This window comes from Podarcis melisellensis (assembly GCF_964234715.1).
Source record: "Podarcis melisellensis genome assembly, chromosome: 12".
In the NCBI taxonomy this organism is placed as follows: domain Eukaryota; kingdom Metazoa; phylum Chordata; class Lepidosauria; order Squamata; family Lacertidae; genus Podarcis; species Podarcis melisellensis.
This window is the reverse complement of record NC_138544.1, coordinates 37,624,542-37,650,244: the sequence shown is the minus strand read 5'-3', so window position 1 is coordinate 37,650,244 and position 25,703 is coordinate 37,624,542. Positions and strand designations below refer to the sequence as shown.

Here is a 25,703-nt window from a genome sequence, read left to right as displayed (position 1 = left end):
CCCAGGCTGTGCCTATGGGAGAAGGAATACCTTCTGGGGTGTTGATGTTGTGAGCCCCTTCAACGTAGACTCAGATGGTATATATGTGTAAATAAACCATCTATCATAAAGACACCACAGTCTCCGCTGTCTCGCATATCAAGGAAACTGAATCCTGGGCAAGCTCCTAAAACCCCTGGTGTTATATACTGAAGTTCTCACCCTGGGCCAGCAGGGGGATACTGTAGGTAGTTCAGGTCCACATATGCAAATAAGGGATCGAAAGTGACATTCAGTGATTGGATAGTTACAGAAAGTTGTTACAATTACATTGTTCTGGAGCTCTATATAAGCAGGCTGGCTGAACCCTTCAGCTCAGTTCTGTTCTGGCTGTGAATAAACAAGAGCTGTTTGAAGAATCGCTGTGTTGTCTGATATGTTCACCCACAACTGAACACCTTGAATCTCGCATTACTTAGAAATTGGGGTGACGTGCAACAAGGGGTAAACAACAGGTTGTCCATTTTCAACCCCCTAGGGGTCCAAATATCTTTTTGGAATGATTACAAGCTCCCTAACTGCCTGTGCTCCCTGATCTGAAAAAGCTCCAAGGGAGAAGTTATCCCAGGACAGCTTCCTTGAAGCTTTTTTAAATTGAAGCACAGGAAGGTGGGGAGTCTGGCTACCGAGTGCTTGAGATCACTGTGGTCGCTGATTTTGTTTTTAAGGTAAAATCTTCCTTTTATCTTAAATCTTTCTGCACTGACTTCTTCAAATGTAAAAAAAGAATTCACTTAAGCAGCAAGAACAATGGGCAGCTCTCAGACACACTGTAGGCAGCCTCCTCACCTTCCCATGCTTACAGGAAAGCTGAGCTGAAGCCAGCATGAGCTTTTCAGGAAATGCAAGTACACAGAAAGACTGCAAAGTGCAGACCACCAGGGAGATGTTTTGCAGGATGAAAGGAAGTATGATACTCACAAATACCCCTTGGCCACACTGAAAGGAAACGAAGTGTGACAAAAGCAAGGCACCCCATCTCTGAGAATTTCAATGAATCTTTTTCTCCCCTTTGAATTAATTTTTGAATGCAATTTCTTTTCTCATAAATGGATGGTGAATGTGTGTTTTTTATTTTTAAAAAAACTAAGAAGAAATTTTTAGCATTGCACTCATGAGAATTCCTACCACTTCTGCCCCTACATCTTCCTCAAAATACTTAGGAAAGGGGAGAGGAGGAAGAAGGTGACAGTCATGATGGATGGTTTGCAGAACTATTTCCAGTCTTCAGATTGAACATTTTAAAAGCCCCAACCATTTTTGGATCGAGCAGGAGAGCAGTCAACCAACCTCTACCAACTGTTCATAACCTATCAGGTTATGATGAGGAGAAGTCAAAGAATGAGGACATTTACCAAAAAAATGTCAAATTTAGTCCATTAGGCTTGGGAAATGACCAAACCACATCCCTGTTCTTATATTTACCATGGCATGGGTGTAAATGTCAAATATATGTCTTGTGACTCAATCCCTTCTGACATTTAGTGGTACATTTCAAGAATCACTAAGAGCCTTCAATAAATGGCAGTCTTTAGTTTCGTTGCCATTATTTACCAATAGTTATTCACATTTCACATTTACTGGGGCAGGCAAGGCAGGATACAAATGTAGTAAATAACATAGGCAGTAAAAATGTGAAGTGTGAAAAAGTCTTAACAGCACCAGTTTTGTGACACAGCTGTGTCTGGGACTCTGCTTATAAATACAAGGTACTTGTCCATGACCCTTTCAAAATAAGTTCATGTATTGTGCAGGGATAGAAGTGCAGTACTGTATGTCAGATTTGAAAAGGTCCCAAAAAATGGAGTTTACATTCCCTTCCAATCATACAGCACATGAAATGCATTAGCTGACAAGAAGTGCTTCTCAAACTGTTCACAACATTTAGCTAATTCTGTTTAGCCACGACAAGCACATATTTCAGACTCCATTTTCGCCCTTTTCGCCCCCTTAAACTGGGCTTTCAGCCATGTCTCTGTTTATTATCTTCCTTAAAGAGTCCACATAATTCACTGATAGCAGCATCAAACCTAACACAGCAGTCTACGGAGGTTATGATGCTTGTTATTTACCTGGCAAACTAGTTGTAGAAATATTCATCCAACTTAGAAAAACATATTTATCTTAGGAAACTCAAGCCATGCTGACCCATTTTTTGAGTTAGTGATCAACGTGGACACATCTTGCTGAAGTCATTGCAAAAACATGATTTATACAGATCCAGAGCTGTCAACTTTTCCCTTTTCTTGTGAGAAATCCTATTCGGAATAAGGGAATTTCCCTTTGAAAAAGGGAAACCTTGACAGCTATGGACAGATCCTGTTTCTGTCCAGGCTTCCTGATTCTAAAGACTCTGATAGCCTCTGAGTGCCCCATGAAGCCACTTCATGCTCTTCAATGCCTGCATGGCAGCCATTTTATGACTGGCACCTACAGAACTCTCTCAAAATACCAAATGTGCTCACTGGCTCAGAAAGTTTAGCACCCCTTGCCTACCAGTTTGGACCACACCCTTCTCTCAGCCCCTGAAACCAAGAGAAGATCCCTAGTGAGGCCTGAAAAAGGTACAAAGAAGGGTCGTCCCAGCCCATGATATGCAATTGCGCATCAGCAAGCTACCTCATATGAGCAGGCTGAAGATCTCTTGCAGAAAAATAAATATTTTAAACTGGAGGTACAAACTGCTATCTTTGCAATTCCTTTTATCAGTGGGATCTATTTAAACTTTGAATCTCTCAGAACTTTCCTTAACCTTCAAGCGAGAACCTGAAGGATTAATTTCTGCCCAGATAACCACTTCTGATTTTCCCTTATAATCCGCCCCACCCCCCTAAATAGCTGTGTGGTGCTGCAGTGTGCCATGAAAGCAACAAGTCTGCTTGGTCAGAGCGAGTCAGAAGGGAAACCCATCTCCGTCATTTCACCTATAAGCTAAGTTTCGGCACTCTAACAAGCGATTCTACTGTTGCCAAGAGGAGTTGCTTCATTCTAATTCTGGCTGCAACAGGGGAAGAGCATGGACACCTATTTAGGAAGGGGGAGGAATTAAAGAAAACAACAGAGACTGGAATTCTATAAAGGGGTTCTTGTCACTTTATCATGGGGGCAGGTTTTTCCATCAAGGGCTGCATTCACTTGAAGGCAACGTTTGAGGGGGGAGCAGGGACATGCCAGTAGTGTGCACACACACACACACACACATCGGTTCATACATCCATCCGCCCTAAGCATCAGAAGTGAACAGGGGCAGTAGCACAGGTGGGTGTCCTGAAGAAGTGAGGAAGAATGCGGTTGAATAAATGGATGGACATGTGGCAAAAGGGAAACATGCATAGTTGGGGGAAGCAGCAGGCCACCAGCCACCTGGACATTCAGGGCAATGAGCTGGATGAAAAGACTTTATGTCTGGCTCAGAGTCTGTCCTGGTTCCTCCTGAGCCTTCAGATTCAGAACAGGAGTGCAGACCCTCCAAGCGCCCCTATTTTCCAGGGACAGTCCCAGATTTACAGAAACCATCCCAGTTTCTGATTTGATTCCGGAATGTCCCACTTTTCCTTAGGACGTCCCTATTCTCATTGGAGAAATGTTGGAGGGGACGCCTCTATTTTCATCGGAGAAGTGTTGGAGGGTCTGGGAGCAGGGAGCACCAGAGAAGAACTTGGAAAAGGAGGAGGATGTGCAGCAGAGTCTGCTTGATGAAGCCCCCTGCCCCAGATGTGCCCAGACAGGAGACTCAGGCAGCAGCAGAGCTGGCCGCTCAGGTATCTGGAGCGGCACACATGCCGTGCACCCGGGGAGCGGAGCGAGCCACCCAGGGGGCGATCAGCGCAGCATTTGGTGCCCATTGAGGCAATTGGCACCCAGCAGGGCAGTGCGGCGATCCACCCAGGGGATTTTGTCACACATACCCCCAGGGATGACACCTGGGGCAGACTGCCCCCCGTCCCCTTCCTGTGCCCCTGGACCCAGGGACTGGGCCTTCCCAGCCTGTGGAGGACAAGAAAGGCTGAGAGGCCTAATCTGCTGGGACAGAGCAGAAGAGTTCTGAGGTAGAAGAATGCCCAGCCATCTCTCCCCCAGGGAGAGGCAACATATCAAGAAAATAGATTCGTTTCCCTCAGAGAAGACTCTGCCTCCAGGCCTAGAATGATTGCAGAAATGGAGTTTCTCAGGAGTAGCTGGGCTTTCATATTCATTGTACACTGCTGATAAGTTTTTCTGGGTTTTTTTTTTTGTGCGTGTGTGTTTTTACAATCAACTGGTATATAAATATTTTAAATAAATATTAAAACACTGCTTGATGCAAGGCATCCAAGGAGGTGTTTGCCTTACTAAAATCATAGCAGGAAATCCAGAGTTGGAGCATCCTGAACAGATGCCCAGCTTCTGCCGGAAGGTCTCCAGCAAGTGAAATAAATGAGTACACGCACACCCCAAGATAGTTTGCATCACAGTCAAACTGCTCTTACTGTCAAGAGGTTTTTCCTAATGCCCAACTGAGTGCTGCTGAGCTTGCTCCTTAAAATGATCAGTGCGTCTTACTGCACAAATACTCCTTAAGGTAAAGGTAAAGGTACCCCTGCCCGTACGGGCCAGTCTTGCCAGACTCTAGGGTTGTGCGCTCATCTCACTCTATAGGCCGGGAGCCAGCGCTGTCCGCAGACACTTCCGGGTCACGTGGCCAGCGTGACAAGCTGCATCTGGCGAGCCAGCGCAGCACACGGAACGCCATTTACCTTCCCGCTGGTAAGCGGTCCCTATTTATCTACTTGCACCCGGGGGTGGTTTTCGAACTGCTAGGTTGGCAGGCGCTGGGGCCGAACGACAGGAGCTCACCCCGCCGTGGGGATTCGAACCGCCAACCTAACAATTGGCAAGTCCTAGGCGCTGAGGTTTTACCCACAGCGCCACCCGCGTCCCCTCAAATACTCCTTAGTTAATCTCAAAAATTCCTTCATGATCAGAATATTTGTGACCATTATTACAAGCTAGTTCCTGTTAGACCTTTTGCTATCTTAATCCGCTGCAAAGTTCGCTATAAAGAAAATTAGACCAGCTAACCCAGACCTCCTACCTACCAAGCATACTGTATTTGTCAATACTAACTTAACAAATGCAATTGGGAACTAGGGGGGAAGAGGCCTAGAAGAAAATAAGACAGTGATGTATTAGTTCATCAGCTGCCTAGGAACATATGACATCACGAGGTGAACAAAAAACCAGCTGGACAGTATATATAGATGTAAATGAATTACAATCCCATAAGAATTCTGGTTTCAGATCCAAATGCCAAGCTTCTTTTTTGATTTATGAATGGTAAAAAAAATTCACTTTCCCATTTTTCTTTATTAAAAGCACCTTAAAAGAAAAGGGAAGGTGAAGGGTATAACAGAAATGCATGTGATTTACATTTGATTGTGATTAACATATTAAAAAATCAACACGCTTTGAAAAAGCTTCAACTCTTCTTTTAACTCTGCGTTAGGGAGACAAAAATGTTCTCCTCCTTCTACATACACAAACACACACACACACACACACACACCCCTTCTTGCTGCCTGAACACAGAGGATTTGATTATGCATAGAATAAATTGTATTCCCTGTTTAATGGCAAGGTAATTTTCTGGAATAAACTCTTGAAAAGCTTGAATGAAAACAATTTAATACAGCACCTGGGACTCTTCAGCATAACAGAATAGTTTCCTAAGAAGAATATGGCAAATTTGTTTTTCTGCAGTCCCTTAGGAACAACAGGAAAAACCTTTGCTTTCAATTACCAACTGGTCTCAGCATCCACGTAGAAATTTTATTCAAAGCAGCAACTTACTATGCTCTGGAGTAGATTCCATTTCCATTACATTTTAATTATTGAACAGTAAGGTACCACAAGGAAAATGATACTGTCCACAGATAATTCCAACGCTTAATCTTGGTACTGGCGGAGGGAACAACCCCTACCCCCAAAATTCTGCAATATTTGATAGTGCACAACTTACTTGCCTATGTAACTTAGTTGCATCCTCCCCACAACTTTCCTGTGTAAGTCCAACCCCAACCTTCCCATGCTCTGGAGAGGGCTTTAAGTCATGTCTACTTTCCTTAACAGAGGTCCCAAGCAAGTGTGACTTGAAGCTGCCTGAAATGGCTTGTGTGTACGTACAGTGGTACCTTGGTTCTCAAATTTAATCCGTTCTGGGAGTCCGTTTGACTCTGAAATGGTTTGAAAACCAAGGCACGGCTTTCGATTGGCTGCAGGAGCTTCCTGCACTCAATCAGAAGCTGCAGAAGCCGCATTGGATGTTCGGCATCCAAAAAAAGTTCACACTCACTTCTGGGTTTGTGGTGTTCGGGAGTCGATTTGTTCGGGAGCCAAGCCGTTTGAGTTCCAAGGTACCAATACATATTGGATGTGCAGAGAATGGGACCTCCCAGTGTTCGATGGAAGTGTGATTAACGGCTTCCACGTGCACATGTGCAGAAGCTGTTTCATGCAGCTGCACACTTGCAGAGGTTGGGGGAGAAGCCAGAAGAAATAATCCACCCATGAAACAGCTTCTGTTCATATGCCTTAAACTTTTTGTTTTGAAAGTATTAATTCACTCCTGCCCTGCTCAGCACAGCACTGAGTCCGTATCCTCCATAATCACTCCTAAATGACACCCCTGTGTTGGCAAAGTCAGCTGTTTTATCTCTCTCTCTCTCTTTCTTTTTTATAAAAAAGAATCCTGTAACTGAGTCATTGTTGAGTGTGAATTGAACTGTGAAGGTAATCTGAGCAGTTTTGAAGAGGGCTGGAAGGGGTGGAATTAGAAGCTGCTTTCATGTGCAATTAACTCAAAAGTTTTAAAGAAAGAAGATGCCCCCCACTGATTGCTGTCTGCTCCTTCCAGAGCTTAATTTCTAAACTGTAAAGTGACATGGCTTAATTGCCTCAAAGGTGTGATCTCTAACTCAATTGTGTTCCAGGTGGGAATGGATGGGAGGAAGTGTCTGCTTCAAAGAGAGACAGACACATACACTCTTGTTTTAATATTTCTAGCCCGGCTGTCAACTTTGAGATTACACTTAACTAAGAGGGATGGTTGATTAATCTGATATTTGAGAATTCCATTATGAACCAATGGATCCTCGCATCCCAGACTAAGGCTACCCTCTGGCTTCACACTTCCTGATATATATATATATGCATTTTAAAATGTGTGTTTTGAGAAAGGAAAATGGTTTCAGTTTGCTATTCACACAAGTGGTTAAAAAATAAATAAACCACAAATTACAGCAGAAATAGGACAGAAAAGAATTGAACAGTGAACGCCAGTGTCCATCCCTACTTACAAGAGAAATTACATTCCAAACTCCCCAACCACAAAATGCTGTAATGGCAATCCATTTTAAGTACAGTAATTACCTGGTTCATATGACATGGTAAGTGTGGGACCAGTCTGGTCTGTGGCAGAGCATCTGCTTTGCATATAGAAGTTCCCAGGTTCAGGAAGTCCTTTTCCTGAAACCCTGAAGAGCTGCTGCTGGTCAGCAGGGGCGCCGACTTATAAAAAATATTGGGGGGGCGGGGCCCCATACCGACTTATAAAAAATATTGGGGGGGCCCAAGACCTCCAAACCGCTGCTGCTGTGGGAACGAAAGGGGCAAGCCCCGGGCTGCCCCGACCTTAAGTGAACCTGTGAGGGCCCGCCCTTTGCGGCAGCCAATTGGCTGCCGCCGTGGGCGGTGAATATTAATGAGCTGGGGGGAATCCCCGCTTCTCGCAGGGCTGACGCCATGGGTCGAGAGCCCGCAACCCCATGTTAGGATATTTCCGTTCCACCTTAAAAGGGAGCAGGCTGTATGAGTCAGAGTCTGCGTGTTTCCTGTTTCTCAGGATGTTTAAGTTTGCTATTGCTTTCGTTTTCTCTCTCTGCGCCAGAACACGCTAGCAGTCGGTCATGTTTTTCTTTGTTCTGATCAACGCTGAATAAACATTCTAAATGATACTCTCCTGAGTGCAACTTTTGCTGTGTGAACTCTGCTGAAAGAGTGTGCACCAGCCCAGGAATGTGGCAGGAATGTTTCTGAGGCTTGGTGCCGCTAATTCCAGATACTGCGTGACTACAGAGATCAACAGATCGTCCGGAGACGACGTGAAGGCAGTGATGGCCTTTGTCTCCCTGGCAGTATCCCAACAACAGGCTATGGGCCCAGATTCACGGCACTTAAAGGAGAGTAAGAATGAAAATGCAACAGACTGCTGCTGAGGTATGTGAAAAGCAAAATGAGGAGGCTTTTCTGTTGGGCTGCACGGCAAGGCTTAATTGGTCTGGGAGCAGCGCCAGAGAATTCGTGATTAATGGGAGCCAAGATAAGGAGTCTTTGAAGTAAAGAAAGAGACTCGGGCTCACGTAAAGACCTGGAATGGAGTTTTTCCAAGTGTCTGAAGCTGCTGAATGCCCTAAGTTAAATGGGGGAAATTATCAGACCTGGGCAAAATGGTGTGAGAGCTTGCTGCGTCAGTACGGAGTGTGGCAAACCGTGTCCCAAGCCCCCCCAGTTCCTCTGACAGAGAAATGGGAGGCCCAGAATTCGAGGGCCATTGACATAATCGTCTTGTCCGTCTCTCTGGAGGAAATAAAAACGCTTGCTGGCAACGTGACGGCACGTAAGATGTGGAATGCTTTAAAGAGAGCTCATCTGCCAGTCATCCCAGCTGAGAGTCTGAATGCTCAGAGTTTGACTGCATCGGAAGTCCTGGCTGTTTCCCAGAATGCGAATGAATGCAGGGATGCTGAGGGCACCGATTGCAAGCTGCAGGGGGAGCAGACTGTGATGTCAGCCCAGGCAGCATTCCAGCCTCCAGGGGGAGCCAAGGAGTCGGCAGCTGAGAGCTCTGTTTCTCGTGGGAGCCAAGGTCATCGTCTTTGCAGAGGCCGGAAGGCCAGAGGTAAACAAAGACAGATGCCTGCAGATGGCCCGAAGCAGAGGGAGAGTGAAGAGCCCACGCCAGTGGAAAACAAAGCGTTGTTAGCTGGCACAGCTTCACCAAAGGCTAAAGGCAAGCCTCATGGCCAGGAGCAGGGGGGCAAGCTGCAAAAGCCCACGCTGGTGGAAAACAAGGTTTTGCTTGCTGCAAAGACTACTCCAAGGGCTAAAGCCAAGTTTATTGTGGACTCAGGGTGCACGCGCCATTTAACAAAGGATAGGCACCTGTTTATCTCCTTTACACCTCAAGAAGGAGAGATCCACCTGGCTGATGGAAGGACGTTGCAAATTGCAGGAGAAGGGACTGTTAAACTTGCAAGTTTGCATACAACCATAAGTAATGTGCTTTATGTACCTGGAGCGAAGGACAATCTGCTGAGCGTCCCACAGCTGACTGGGCGTGGTTTTGAGATTTCCTTCAAGAGGAGCGTCTGTGTCATCAGGAAAGGCAAAGAGGACTTTTTGCATGCAAAGTTTATGGATGGTTTATTCTGTATAACTTATGATGACAATGCTGTTGTGTCTAATGCTGATTCTTGTTGTGTTGCACAAACTAACAAGGTTCTTCACGCAGGTTGTATTCATGAAGCACATCGAAGATTTTGTCACATGTCTTGGCAAGCGCTAGCCAAGATGCCAGGGTTGGTTGAAGGTTTGAGCATCAAACCTTGTAAGTACCACATGAAATGTATATCTTGTGCAGAGAACAAGGTGAAGGTTGCTCCAAAAGGCAAGGAGTCTAGCAGGCAGGCTTCCAAACCCTACCAGCTAGTGCATGCAGACCTGGTAGGGCCACTTGCGCCCTCTTTGGGAGGAGCAAGGTACTTCATGGTTCTAATTGATTCTTTTTCTAGGTACATTCATGTGTTTATGCTTGAGCAGAAATCGCAAGCATTCCCTAAGTTCAAGGCATTCTGTGCTTGGTTGCAGAATGTTCGTGGTGAAAGTATCGGTTGTCTTTTTACCGATCGGGGCGGGGAGTTCACTTCTCAGCAGTTTGAAGCTTTCCTGACTGAGAAGGGAATCCAGCATGATTTATCAACGCCTAGATCGCCATGGATGAATGGACTTGCGGAGCGAGCAAATCAAACGTTGCTTCAAGGCCTAAAAACCTTGTTGCACGATGCCAACCTCCCTGAGAAGTTTTGGGGGGAAGCTCTGTCGACAGTGGTTTATACCGTTAATCGCAGACTGTCATCACCCATAGGTTGCACTCCGTACGAGAAGATGTTTGGAAAGAAACCGAACGTCAAGCACATGAGAATCTTCGGTTCTGACATGTGGGTACACTCCCCACAAAACAACAAGCTTGGGAAGCGTGGGGCACATGGTTTGTTCATGGGGTACGAGAAAGGTGCATACAGGGTGTGGATGACTAACTCTAAGTCCATTAAGTTCACCAAGAGTGTTGAGTACAATCCTAAGTGGGGGGAAAATGTGGGAATTTTCCAGAGTTACCCAGAGGAGGATGAAGGTGATGGGAAAAAGACAGATGATGTTGAGAAAGCTGAGGATGAGGATGATGATGATGATGATGATGATGATCAGAGTTCGGATTCCAGTTCAGTTGGTGGCGCTGCTGCTGCTGTCAGTGACAGTGATGACACAGCAGACTACAAGAGCGCAAAGGCCTCAGTCAGACCATCTGATGCGTCTGACAATGAACTGGAAGAACCACTGTTCACCATTGGTCACTTTTCTCCTAAGAAGGAGGAGATGAGTCCAGAAGACTTACGTCTGGTTCGCAGATCTGAGAGGGCCACCAAAGGCAGACCTCCAAAGAGATTTGCTGATGAGTTTGGTAAGATGGCAACTGCTGTTCTTAGTAGCTCAGAGAAGGTGTGGGAACCTTCAAGCTTCAAAGAGGTTCAGGAGTTAACCTCTAAAGATGCTGAGCCTTGGCTTAATGCCATGAAGGCTGAAGTTGATTCCTTGAACAGGAACCAAACTTGGGAATTGGTACCGGTAGTCCCAGGAATGAGACTGGTTGGCAGCAAATGGGTCTTCAAGGCCAAGACAGACCAGAATGGCAAGGTTGTCAGACACAAAGCCAGATTGGTTGCCAGAGGTTTTTCACAGGTACCAGGACAGGATTACCACGAGACCTACTCACCCACCGTCAAATATGAGAGCATTCGGCTAATGCTCAAGATAGCTGCAGAGGAGAAACTGCATGTTTCTCACCATGACATAAATACAGCTTTCTTGTACGGGATTCTGGGGGAGGAGCTGTATATGCTTCCACCTGATGGAATGCAGATACAGAAGGGAATGGTCTGTAAACTGCGGAAATCCTTATATGGTCTCAAGCAGAGTGCCAGGTGTTGGAACACAAAACTCACTGAGACGTTGCTTTCTCTAGGTTTTCACCAGGGCAAAGCTGATCCATGTGTGTTTGTCAAAGAGGAGGGACAAAACAAACTGTATTGTTTATGTTTTGTTGATGATCTTCTGATGTTTTGGAAGAATCAGGCTTTTTACCAAAGCACCCTAGCTCAGCTGAAGGAGCACTTTGACATGAAGGATCTTGGTGAGGTATCCAACTATCTTTCTCTGCAAGTGGAGAGGGACCAAGCAGGTAATTTTCTGGTACACCAAACACAGAAAATTGCTGATGTATTAACCAGGTTGAATTTGGTTGATGCAAACCCAGCAGACACACCGATGGTGACGGGTTACCAGGTAGATAGTACTGCTGAAGCGTTTTCTGACACTACGCTGTACAGATGCATTCTAGGCAAGTTGAATTTCATTGCTAGGTGCTCAAGACCTGACATTGCTGTAAGCACTAACCTGCTTAGCAGACATGCTAACAATCCTACTGTTCAGGATTGGAAAGCTTTGAAGCGCATAGCCCGCTATTTGAAAGGGACTATGCACTACAGGCTGAGGTTCACCAGTCAGAAGACTGGAGATCTTGAAATCTTTGCAGATGCAAGTTTTGGAAGTGACACCACGGATGGTACAAGCACTTCTGGAGTGTGCTACATGTACAACCACTGTCTGTTTGACTGGTTGTGCAAAAAGCAGACAACAGTGAGCCTAAGTTCCTGTGAAGCAGAACTCAATGCTCTGTCATTTTCACTCATGGATTGTGAATGGTTGATGCAACTGTTTAAGGACATTGGGGTTTCTGTGAAATGTCCTATACAGGTATACCAAGACAATAGATCCTGTTTGGCTTTGCTGAACTCAGAGAGTTGCAAGCAAAGAACCAAGTACTTGCAGATTAAGCTACATCGTGCAAGGGAGTGTATCCAGAAAGGACTGATTCAGGTGTCCTACATGCCAGGAAATGAAATTCCTGCTGATCTGTTGTCTAAGGTTGTTAACAGAGAACAACTTAAGGTTTACGTACAGAAGTTGCAATTGGGTGAACCACAGGTACTACAGGTTACACGGAAAGGGGGAGGATGTTAGGATATTTCCGTTCCACCTTAAAAGGGAGCAGGCTGTATGAGTCAGAGTCTGCGTGTTTCCTGTTTCTCAGGATGTTTAAGTTTGCTATTGCTTTCGTTTTCTCTCTCTGCGCCAGAACACGCTAGCAGTCGGTCATGTTTTTCTTTGTTCTGATCAACGCTGAATAAACATTCTAAATGATACTCTCCTGAGTGCAACTTTTGCTGTGTGAACTCTGCTGAAAGAGTGTGCACCAGCCCAGGAATGTGGCAGGAATGTTTCTGAGGCTTGGTGCCGCTAATTCCAGATACTGCGTGACTACAGAGATCAACAGATCGTCCGGAGACGACGTGAAGGCAGTGATGGCCTTTGTCTCCCTGGCAGTATCCCAACACCCCACACCCTCTCTAGATCGGGAGTGGCTTTGTTTTAACTCATTACTGAATGTATTTTAAAAGGTAACTATCGTCAAACAAGGAAAATAAAAAAATACCAACATAATCTTGTGATTTTTCAAAGCATAATATAACTAAACGAATTTTTGAGGGGGCTCAGGCCCCCTCAGGCCCCATGGAGTCGGCGCCTATGCTGGTCAGTGCACAATACTGAGCCAAGTAGATCAAAGCCTTGACTCAGTATGTGGCAACTTCCTGTGTGTTCGACTCCCAAGAGAAGAGCATGGAGCTGTTTTGCTCTTCCCCTGTCCCTTTCATCACTACGCTATGCATTGCTGAGCTAAGTTGGCTTAGTGTGACATCCAAGCAAGCGTAGTCAGATACATCAAGAGCGTTTATTGTGGTTGTTTTTCTATACACATCATGATAACTACAGCAGAGTTATGAGCGCAGTTCAAGCAGCAAATCCTTTTTCAAGAAATGAAATCCCTGCCTTTGGAATTTATACCTAGTATGTAGGTCATTTAATTCTTGCAGCAATTATAACTCAGGGCAGTGGTCTGAACATAATGGTAAACCATGGCTTATCATCACATCAATGAGCTGCAGCTAGCATCAGGCTTGTGCTATCATCTATGCCTCCGGCATGCAGCAAAGAAAATGAGCAAACTCCTCTATTTCTTGTTTTAATCTAACCAGAGTTTCCCCACTACACCCAAAACTTTGAGGGGGGGGAACTTTGGTTAGTTTAAGTTCTAGTTGGTGAACACTTCAGGATCTTACTAGAGTTTGATCCTGTCTTGTTTAAATTATATAGAGTTTTTATCAAACTGGGATTCCCAAGGAAATCTGGTTAAGAACACAATATTCTGGTCTCCTCTCACATGTGCTAGTGGGAGAGAGAGAAGGAGGAGTATGCAGTCCCAGGGCTCCCTGCACTCTTCCACAGAAAGCTAAACAATGCTTTAGCATAACATCAGTATTGGCCTGGCATGAGAGCCCAGTGAGCTGGCCCTAATTTCTGGCAAACCATAGTGTGCCATTACATCCAGACAAACTATGGTTGCCTTCAAACCAAGCTGATTTAGAAACAAATGATAGATTTCACAAGCCATTATTTGCTCAGTTTGCATGTATAACCAAACGACAGTTCGCAATGAAATGGGCTGTCAGAGGGGGAATTGGAGCATGCAGAGGAAGGAGGGACGCCATTATTTTTTTTTAAAAAAACCCCTGTAACCTAAGGAAATGGGTGAGGAGATACTAACAATGTAAATCTAGCTATATTTTGGCACTATATCAAAGTACACTGCATTATACTGGAGAAAAATGTCTGATTTTTTTTAAAATGGAATCTCACTTCGTAGGAATATCATTCAATATAAATAAGAGACTATAATCCAAAACATAAAGAGCAAAATGTGAAAAAGAAGAGCAACTAAGATCAACGCCACTGTGTGGGGCTTTTGATGAGCATAAAGCATTGGGAGAAATGATAGTTATTCAGAACAGGCACAAGCACACAGCTACCTCTACTGTGGTTATCCATTAAGGACCTGCTCGTATATCAAGAGTGGAGGCATTAGCAAGTTTTTTTATCGTGCAGCGAAGCCATTAAGAAAAAAGCAATAGTGGGAAGGAAACTGGATCTAACACAAAAAGTTTTGGGCACAAAGCTTGTGTGTGTGTGTGTGTGTGTGTGTGTGTAGCACCATTACACAGCAGGGAACCTTTTTCAGCCCAGGGCCACATTTCCTTCTGGGGGCCACATGCCAGTGTTGGACAGAGCCAGAGGCAAAAGTGGACAGTGCAATTAATGTAAACATTACAACCTCTGACAGTAGGCCAGTTTCTACAAACTCACACACCCCTCTCTATGTGTTCAAGGGCAAATTCCACTCTGGTGAGAAGTGTGGCCTGGAGAGACACATTCAGCCCCTGAGCCTGAGGATCCCCTGCTCCCTAGCCCCTAACAATCCCTATATGGTGACAAGTTTTCATATCCCCTCCTCACCATGCAGGTATCTTAAGGTAACAGAACGAAGATAAATAGATCCCTACCTCAATCTGGGTAGTGTTGTCATGTGTGTCATCAAGCAGCAGATCTGTGAAGCCCCCAGGTTCTGAAGAGTCCTGCCCCACACTGGCTCTGTTGGTGTCAACTGACTTGAGGAACTCTGAATGCCGTTTCCATCTGTGGCTGTATCTGTAGGAATCCACACGAATGTTCTCCTCCACTCGAGGAAAGCTTGGAACCATTTCATAAAATGCACCTATTTGACAAAGAGATTTTTGTTGGGGGAAAGGGTTAAAGCGAGGTAGAAAAAATAATAATCCAGCAACATTCTTTTGATACGTATTACTTAGGAGTGGATCATGCAACAAAATGTTTTGTGGGTTTGTTTTGCATTTCTGCAAACTTTGGGGCCTCACTGAGACAACTGATACCTCACTCTTGTTCCATTTTATTAAAATATATATCAAATGCATTTTATTAACAATACTTTTCAGACAGAAACCTCAACGCTTCTTTATATGACTAGCTGCAGAAATATGGCATGTTAATTAGACAATATTCTTACTCTTGTATAGGTTGGGGGAAAACAGGAGAAAAGTGCCAGCTTTTAAGGCAATACTTCTTTAGTTTTCAAGTAGTGAGAGGTTTCTGATATGTCATGCTTACAAACATGCACCGTATGTTTTATTTTGAAGTTACCTAACCAACTATCTATAGCTCTGAAAGTTATTCTGCTGCTACAGTTGACACTAATCTGCTAGTAAAAACCTTAATAGAACCGTTCTTTGGGCCAATTCATAACTGAACACTGCCTTTTGGAGGTCAGTTTTCTGAATACATTCATTATAGGCAGCAGCAGTTTAATTTAAAAAAATCGGTGATAGATAACCTTGATCAGATGAGTGCATATGACTTTCCAAATCTTTGTCCTAATAGCATGACTCTATGATAAATTCACATTAGGGGAGGAATGATTTGAAGGTATGGGCATTAAAAAAAAAAAGATTTTTACTTACAATAGCTAAAATGCCTTTAGATGCATATAAACACAACACTTATTTAGTTCATGGTGTTGATGGCATTTTAGAATCATGCATTAAAATTTTCAAGATTCTTGAACAGGCATCACCAGATAAGATACTTTCCAAGTTTTCTTCTAGCTCCTTGAAAACCTTTTCATAGTCTATGTGAAACTGTGCCCACGCTGTTTCTGGTCTCAAGTTCACCTTCAACCACTTACACATTTTTAAACGCCCCCATCATTCCCTGTGTTTTTTTGCTAATGTAGCCCAGATGGTACCATCAATTTGCACAACCAGCAGGCTTGGTGTGGGTGGGGTGCAGTGGGGGGGGATGGCAAAGCTTGAAACATTTTTTAAAAATTTTAAGTGCAGCTTAGCCTGGGAATTCTATGAGCATCCATACCTCTCTGGTCCTGCAGCAAAAACTGCACCTTAAAACTTTACTGAACAGGTAGCTCATTTGGAATTATCACCATCAATTTATTTATTGCCTTCTACACAATCATCTCAAGGTGATGTACAGTAAAAACAGGAAATAGTAGTTTAAAAAACCCCAGCAGATGGATAGATATGGGGAAGTTTTTTATGTTTGGTGTTTTTATGTGCTTAATGTTTTTGATTTGTTGGAAGTTGCCCAGAGTGGCTGAGGCAACCCAGTTAGATGGGTGGCATATAAATAATAATGATAATAATATACAGTCATATCACTTCTTGCAATTACTTCATGTTGCGTTTTTTCAGGTTAAGAACACGGCAAACCTGGAAGTGTTTACTTCCGGGTTTCGCCACGCACATGCGCAGAAGCATCGCTCTGGTTACGGACTTTTCGGGGTGTGAATGGCACCCCGGAATGGATTGTGTCTGCAACCAAAGGTACCACTGTATATCTAAAACAAAACAAAAGCAGGACAAAATAAATACTCGTTACTGAGGGACTTGCAAAATGAATGTGCAAGGCAATGCACAGTTCAGCCAAGGGTCCATGTGAATCACAATGATGATTCTACCTGCACTGGCCCCCTCAGAATGATGTTTGTAGTTTAACATGGAGAAAGCAATGTGCAGTGGTACCTCGGGTTACAAACACTTTGGGTTACAGACTCCAAGAACTCTACCTCAGGATGAGAACAGAAATCGTGTGGCAGTGGCACGGCAGAAGTGGGAGGCCCCATTAGCTAAAGTGGTACTTCAGGTTAAGAACCGATTCAGGTTAAGAACAGACCTCTGGAACGAATTAAGTTTGTAACCAGAGGTACCACTGTACAGATAAGCCTGCTGCACATAATAATATTCAAGTTAGATGCATAGTGATTTGGATCTACACCGCAGAAACAACTGTATCTGCTTTTGTTTGCAGGAGTCCCAAACAATAATGCCGGTTTGTGGGAAAATGGATACAGCCATGTAAATAAAGGAGAATATTTTGCACATCCTAGCTTCCCCCTGCTACAGTATTAACTTTCTCTGTTTCTTCAGAGCAATAGCTGAATGCAGCTAATGACCTCTGCGGATAGAAAGACATTAGACTCACAGGAAATTTTATAAGGGACTTGGACTGTTATCACCGAAGATCTCAGAGTTTGCACTCAATTAGCACAGCAATGTCATTCAATTCAGCTGGAAAACAGCCAGATATTGTAAGGGCATCTGACAAATAGTTCCATCATAAGAGAAGGTAGCACTGATTAGCAGCAGCTTGCTTTGCAATTTATGTGGACAGAGGCAGTGCTGCAATAACACTCCGTACTTCGTGCTGGAGAAGCACAGTGCCCGATGCACAAGGCTTTTGTTGTTTATAATCCCTTCACTCACTGCCACACAAGACGAAACCTTGCATGAAGCTCTCCCCCAGCAAAGATCTCACAGCACTGTTTTGGAAGGAGCGAGATTAGCAGCAAGGGGGTTTATAATGAACACATAATTAAGCCTGCGTTTTGCTCTAATGATTTTAGCAGTTGTCCTTGAGGTTTGCATAAAATTAGACGCTAAAGTGATTAGGCTGGCAATTTTATTCCCCGCTTATGTTGAATTTAAATTTGAGATCGGAGCTCTACCTCGGAGGAAAGCGGCATGAAGGGAAGGGTAACTGGCAGTCTTGACAAGCTCTTACTATGCTGAGATCAGTCAGAATTAATGAATGGTTTGTTGGCTGCATTCAGGGCCACTTGTGGCTGCTGTTGATCAATCCAGCCCTCTCCAGTCAGTGCAATCAATGAGAGAAGCACTACACCAGAAATGTGTGTGTCTTATAATTCACTCAACACAGGCAGGTCTCAAAAGAATATTTGAGCAGAGAGGGTGGGAAGAAACCGCAATTAAAAAAAAAAAGAATAGCTACCAGTTAGGCCTTATTCTGATACAGAGGCATTTGTGCTAAGTTGCTTCCTGAGAAAAAAATAAAATAGAAAACATGCTCAACTGTGAAAGTAGAAGAAAGATCCATTTTCTATTTTAACCAATTAAGCTGAAAACAGATTCTTAATTTGTTTTTCGGGGCTATCCATCCCAGATCCTGCACCTAATACTGGTAGCATACAGCTTAAATTTGGAATCAAATAGAGTTAAGCCCTTAAAACCATTTCAGGGGTCATGTGTGTGGAGAAAACAGGCTTTCTCATGTATATGCTTAACTGATTGAACTCACTGTCTATGCAAATGGAGCTGCACATGTTAGAAAAACCAGCAGTGGAACTTTTGGGGGGAATAGAGCTGGAGAAAAGCTGTACTGCATTCTCACTAGAAAGCATATTGTCTCAAGGGCTGCTTTCCTAGCATATCTCTCTCTCTCTCCGCATGGTCAGTCCCAGTAACTGTGAACAGTCAAATGTCTGTGGACCAATGTTTTCAATGGGAATTGAAATGGTTGCCTCAAGCAATCTTGTGGTGGTAGTTTTATGTGGAAAGGAACTCCACATAGGAAACATTGTGAAAACCATGTCTCAGAATCATATGCCAACAGCTTATTCCTTTGCACATCTACGCACTGAACCAATCACCACATAACACAGTCTACAGTTTGCATGCTGTTACTATCAGAAGTACTTTCCTGGTCAGTAATGTCACATTCATGTACCCCCTGAGGCCCCTTTTCTTTTTTAAAAAATAAATCATTATTATTATTACTAAGTTTTTACATCAAGTTTAAGCCACATAAAAGTAAAATGAATAGAACAATAACAGTAACAAACAAAACAAGTGTGGGACAATCAAATTTTAAATCAATGCCCAGCAGGTTCCATATCTATGTCAAATATAGTCCATAACAGTCCACAAGCCACCTCTTTCAAGTGACATTTCCCCTAAATGAATATAGAAGCCAGACACAGGGTGGAAAGTGTTCTATATCCAAATCTATGAAGTTGCCATTGTTCCACCCAACCATATAATAAGTCGCCTGCTGGGCTAGGTCAAAGACCTATCTAGTCCAGCAGTCCATGTCCACAGTGGCCAACCACTTGCCTATGGCAGGGGTAGCCAACATGGTACCCTCCAGGTGTTGGGCTTCAACCCTCACCCTGCCTGTCCTTTGGCCATGCTGTCTGGGGCTGATGGGAACAGGAGTGCAACATGGGAAGCCCACAAGCAGGATTATATGTTTCCCACTCATGCTCCCCAGCAGCTGGGATTCAAATCCACGATGTCTCTGATACGGCAGACATTATCTATTTATTTATACCCTGCCTTTCCCAAAACACTGGGACTCTATGCAGCTCACAGAATTTTTTTTAAAAAATACAGACAAAGCACACATAGCTAAGAACATACGAAGGGTTGTCGTTAAAAAGTAGTTTTTTTAAAAAAAAATTTTAAAAATACAGACAAAGCACACATAGCTAAGAACATACGAAGGGTTGTCGTTAAAAAGTAGTTAAGCTATATGGGATTGAAACAATGCAAAGATGTATCCACTAAAATGCAGATGATAATTAATTAATCCTAGACCCATAGAATTGTAGAGTTGGAGGGGTTATCTAGCACCTGTGATGCAGGTGTGGGTCTCGAACCCAGAACCCGAAGAGTCTTGTGCTCTCCGATCTGAGCTATCCCACAGGTTAATAATAATGATTAATAGGTAGTACATAACCATCTCCTTTTTTAAACAGCTCATCACTGCAACTTGTGGTGGCAAATCTCAACATTTACATCTGTATGCTGCATATGGAAGGACTTCATTTTATCTCTCTGAATCTCTCACCAGGGTTCTTGTATTATGAGAGAGGGAGAAGCTTCTCCTTATCTACTTTCTCCACACCTTCCATGATTATATACACCTATGCCACATCCCTCACATGACTTGCCTTTTCCCTAAGCTCAGAAGTCCCAAGCTTTGTGACTCTCTCTGTTTTTAGGAGAGTCCAGCCTGGTACTGTCTAGTCTGATTGATAACAGCTTTCCAGAGTCTCAGACTTTCCTGTCACCTCTGGCCTGAGCCTTTCTAGCCACTGGAGATTCTGGGGATTGAACGTCCTTTTGCATGCAAAACATTTGTTCTGCCACTGAACTCTGGCCGCAGAATTGCAATGTGCAAGGAATAAATCACACGCATATTGCAAGCTACAACATGCATGCAACTCCACTGGACTGTGCATGGTGTGCTGAGGGCCTGCATCAACTAGTGGCCACTAGGTGTCAGCAAACTTTTTCAGCAGGGGGCCGGTCCACTCTCCCTCAGACCTTGTGGGGGGCCGGACTATATTTTTTTTGGGGGGGGGAATGAACAAATTCCTATGCCCCACAAATAACCCAGAGATGCGTTTTAAATAAAAGGGCACATTCTACTCATGTAAAAACATGGTAATTCCCAGACCGTCCATAGGCCGGATTTAGAAGCCGATTGGGCCGGATCTGGCCCCCAGACCTTAGTTTGCCTACCCATGGGTTAGGAGGATAGCCTTAAGGAATGACTGGTGGGTGTCACTGTGATATACTGAAAAAATAAAAACACAAATACAAGCATTTAGCTGTCAGAAGAAAAAAATATCAGCAGACTGTTTCCTTAATTCCTAGAAGTGTAAACTGCCTATTTGCTCTTGGGCAGCTATTCTTGTTTTTAAATGGGCTGCCCTTTGCAACTAGTGCCTGGAGACACATTGGAAGAGTGTAATAAAACTGGTAATGTACAGAAACATACCATATAGCTTCAAGGGATAGCACAGATTTTTAACTTTGCAAAGGGTTTTCTTAAACAAAAGAAAATGCTCATGGCAAAAAGAAATCCTGAATAAACTGGACAACTGGCAGGCCTTTTCCTTTTGGGCTATTAAGCTCCTCTTGTGGAAAGAAAAAAACTAAATAAACTGTTCTTTAGAAAAGAGACAGACTCAAGGATGTACAGGCAGTGACAATAGATGCGTGATCACCGACACATGAGTCCTTTAGAATCTGAAAGGCCAAATGGGGGCAGAAGCGGGGAGTGAAACAGGGGCAGGGCATCCACCAATGTATGCGGAGGCCGGGAAGGGAACCCATGTAAATAATTTTAATGGAGTTTTAAGAGGTGGATCCAGACATAATGCCGTTTCATGAACTAGTCCTGTGCTGGAGCACTGCCCCCTCCCCCTCGCTCCTCCCTTTCCACTCTCTAATAATAGCCACCCAGAGTGGCTGGGGAAACCCAGCCAGATGGGCGGGGTATAAAGAATAAATTATTATGATTATATTATAACTCCCCCCCTCACTTCTGATCAAGGCTGCAATCTTAACCATAATCGCTCAGAATGAAGTCCTATTTAATTTACTAGGGCTTACTCCCTGGTTAGGACTGCAGCTTTAGTGGCAAACCATATAAATCAGAATACAGCAAGCTATGGCTTGTGTAAACCATAGGTTGCAAGATCTGGATGTAACAGCAAATTATAGCTGGCAGCTAAAGCAGAAATGAGAGAGGAAATCAGGTGTGCAAAAGGAGGAATGGGTGTACAAGTTCAGGGATCCATTCATCTAGCAGCAAGCCAGTGTTTGATGTTACGTCTGAAATGACCCACACGTGCACATTAACACACACCCGTGCAAATAGTGTGTGTGTGTGTGTGTGTGAGTGTGTGTCTCTGTGTGTGTACAAACAAATTAAGCTAACTTCTTCTTAGTGATAATAATTCGCATATGTTTCCTAATTTTGAATTATTTATTATTCCACTTCTACTAATCACAGGTAGACCTCTCTTTCTTTAGAAATCCTCATTGCTACCCTTCTGAGATATCACAAGACACTGCCCAAAATCTTCCCATCTTATCTTAAAATACAGGGGAAGATCCTCATAATGCTTAATAATAATAATCATTTATTATTTATACCCCGCCCATCTGGCTGGGTTTCCCCAGCCACTCTGGGCAGCTCCCAACATCAAACATTAAAAACTTCCTGAAGCAGGGCTGCCTTCAGATGTCTTCTAAAAGTCAGATAGCTGCTTATTTCCTTGAAGGCCCTCTGCCTGGTTCCCTGTAACCTCAGTTCTTGCAATGAGGAAACCGCCAGAAGGCCCACCGCACTGGACCTCAGTGTCTGGGCTGAACGATGGGGATGGAGACGCTCCTTCAGGCATACTGGGCTGAGGCCATTTAGGGCTTTAAAGGTCAGCCTCAACACTTTGAATTGTGCTGGGAAACGTACTGGGAGCCAATGTAGGTCTTTCAGGACTGGTGTTATATGGTCTTGGCGGCCACTCCCAGTCCCCAGTCTAGCTACCGCATTCTGGATTAGTTGTAGTTTCCAGGTCACCTTCAAAGGTAGTCCCACATAGAGCACATTGCAGTAGTCCAAGCGGGAGATAACTAGAGCATGCACCACTCTGGCGAGACAGTTCGCAGGCAGATAGGGTCTCAGCCTGTGTACCAGATGGAGTTGGTAGACAGCTGCCCTGGACACAGAATTGACCTGCGCCTCCATGGACAGCTGTGAGTCCCAGGCTATGCACCTGGTCCTTTGAGGGCACAAGTACCCCATTCAGGACCAGGGAGTCCTCCACACCTGCCTGCCCCCTGTCCCCCCAAAACAGTACTTCTGTCTTGTCAGTATTCAACCTCAATCTGTTAGCCGCCATCCATCCTCCAACCGCCTCCAGACACTCACACAGGACTTAAGGGTTAGGGTCTACCCATTATCAAGTGGATGGAACAGGATATGTAGAGAGGGAGCCACAATGACTAGTGTCCCACATCAGTCTCCTTTGGGAAGGACTGTCAATCTGTATGACACACATCCAGTTGCTCTTGAGCTTAATCCTATGAATGTTTACACAGAAGTTAAGTTCTACAGAGTCCAATGGAACTGCAAACTTTGTCAAGTACGAATCATTCACTCCTACTAATAATATGCCTACCAATAAAGCACTGGAACTCTATCCTATCGCTCAGTGTTTTCACATTGATCATGTGAGTCACAGCCTTTTAAAAAACAATGTTTCTAATAACCTTCTTTGCGACTGTTAAAACAAAATTGCTTCATCCACATTTATCACAGTGGCAGTTTACATTTTAGAAAATAAGAGATAACTAACGGCCAGCTAGCTGACTGCTCAAATAATATCAACTGACTGCTTCCCGAACCTTAGTTTTTAGAATCATTTACCATTTAAGAGAAAGTGGAACCATCTAATCCTCCATTTAAATGCAAATTCTCATTCTGCTCTTGAGGGGTTTCCAGAGAATGCTAACTCCACCTTATTTAAACACATTGGACATACACTTAGAGGGATTTTTTCCAGTCAATTACTGGATTATAAATACTTCCGCAAGATCAAGCACCAATGTTTAAGAGAGCCTCATCTATAATACAGGCGTGTCGGTTCTTCCCCTGCTTGGAAACCAGCCCACTAGAGGTTTCTCAAGGTTGTCACAAAACCATGCCACCCAGCAAGAGAGGGAACTTTATTTTTTGGCTTGGTCTTAGAACAGTAGCAGTCTTTCATACGCAAGAGCACTTCACTTTGTTAAGTGAAGTGACAGGTGTCTAACTTTATATTCCTGCTGCCGTTAATTAAGACATTTTACATAGGTGCTATCATTAAAAGCAAGGGAATGACACTGATTATTTCTCCACAACTAGGCAGGAACGTCTTGAAATATAAGGCAAAGATTCATTTTCATCATGGGACAGATCTTCGTATTATCATGAATTTTTCTCCCACTGTCATTATACCAGGAATACTTTTTCTGCTACTTTAGATGATAATGATGTGTGGTTGTAGCCAACTAAGTTCTGCTCAGAGGAGACCCATTGAAATTAATGGACTAAGTCAATCATGTCTATCCTTTCACAGAATCTCAGAACTGTAGAGTTGGTAGGGACCACAAGGATCATCTAGTAGTCCAACCCCCTGAAATGCAAAAATCTTTTTGCTCAACATGGGACTTGAACCCACAACCCTAAGATTAAGAGTCTCATGCTGTACCAACTGAGCTAGTAACACTAATGGATACAGCACATGGTCACAATAATATGGTCCATCAAGCCAAACCTATCCAAATTAGCTGTCTCCTGTGGCCTTCCTTCCTTTGTTGTTGCTCCAGCACAAGGCAGGCATTAAGAACAGGAAGCTTTCAGTTTCATGGCAGGTTGCCAGAGCACGCTGGTGGTTCATGTTAGGCATGGCAGATCATGTAGGGCTGTTTGGGGGAATCAAACCTATATGGTGATTCCAGATATTTACCTTGGGATATTCTGAATGCAAATTGTGTTCTCTCCCACTGCACTATAGCTCCTTCCTTCTTGATGCACATTGTCCAAATATAAATGGTGGCCCAGTTTTATATTAACAACCATCTAAATGGTTCACAAGAAGCTGCTAGCAATCTCCTCTATCAGAAGATGGCTGCTTATTATTTTTCATTTGATTTTTGTCCCATAGTCTGAACCCAAAGGAGAAAGATCAGTAGGAAACATAAACAGTGGTTGTCTGGAATTAAAAACTATGTTAGCCATACTCAGAGTAGACTGATTGATATCAGTGGTTCACTGACCAACATTAGATATCACCCTAAATAGGGTATCCTTAAACAGTGAGATGGAAAGAAAACTTTGGAGTTTCCTTATTTGTCACAGTCAAAGTGAATTAGCCATTATTGTGCATCATGCACAGTAATTTGGGAGGAAAAACATATTGGTTGGGAAGTGGCCCATCTTATAGGAAGGGGGATAAAATTAGCCTGTTGGGGTTTGTTTTACCCCTAATTCTTTCCACCAAAGTTTGCATTTCTAACAAGCATATAGCAACGTTGACCCAACAGATAATTTCCATCCCTGCCAAAACAAGAACATGGCCAACAGGCATCTTTCATCATCCCCTCCAGCTTCAGTTAAGGTAAAACATCAGCCAGCTATAAAGACCAAGAAATGTTTAAACAGCCTGGCAGTCTTTTGCCTAACAGAGTCCTTTTTTTGCCAAGGCTTCAACCCACAGACTGGCTGACAGCCCATCTTCAACCACAGAAGCCACCGTCAGGTTTGGAAAGAAACCCTTTACATCTTGTGGTAAAGAATGGATTCTGGAATAATCTGATTTGTCGAGTGCTGTGGAAATACACTGAGCCTTATTACGTTCTACCTACTGCAGAACGGAGAACAACTTTAGAAATCACACTTAATTCAGGCCTGTAAACAAGACAGCCGCCTAATTGATTGTGGGGAGAGATAATGGCCTCCAGTCAACCCCGCAGATAAGCATTTGTGAATCAAAAAGGGGGTTGACTCTTTTAGGGATTTTCTTTCCAGTCATCATTGTTCTGCCCATCACCAACACACCCGTAGGTAGGTAAGAAGGCTAGTTAAAAGACTAACTTCTGTGAACTTTTTTGCAAGGCTGCACATAATTGGTAAGTCAAAATCAATTTTAGAAGGATGAGTGCAATCTTCTGACTTAA

The 25,703-nt window shown here is 43.8% G+C and overlaps 1 protein-coding gene across 2 annotated transcripts in view; it reads right to left on the bottom strand.

The window, feature by feature from the left end:
- Window positions 1-25,703, bottom strand: part of PLXDC2 (plexin domain containing 2) — a 232,027-nt gene that overhangs the window by 123,653 nt on the left and 82,671 nt on the right. For both annotated transcript variants that reach the window (XR_014161732.1, XM_081882493.1), the window contains exon 2: window positions 14,868-15,079. Coding sequence is in view for 1 of the 2 variants with exons in the window: in XM_081882493.1 (XP_081738619.1) it covers window positions 14,868-15,079 (212 nt within the window). In the remaining variant the exon portion in view is untranslated. The remainder of the gene's footprint in view (window positions 1-14,867; window positions 15,080-25,703) is intronic.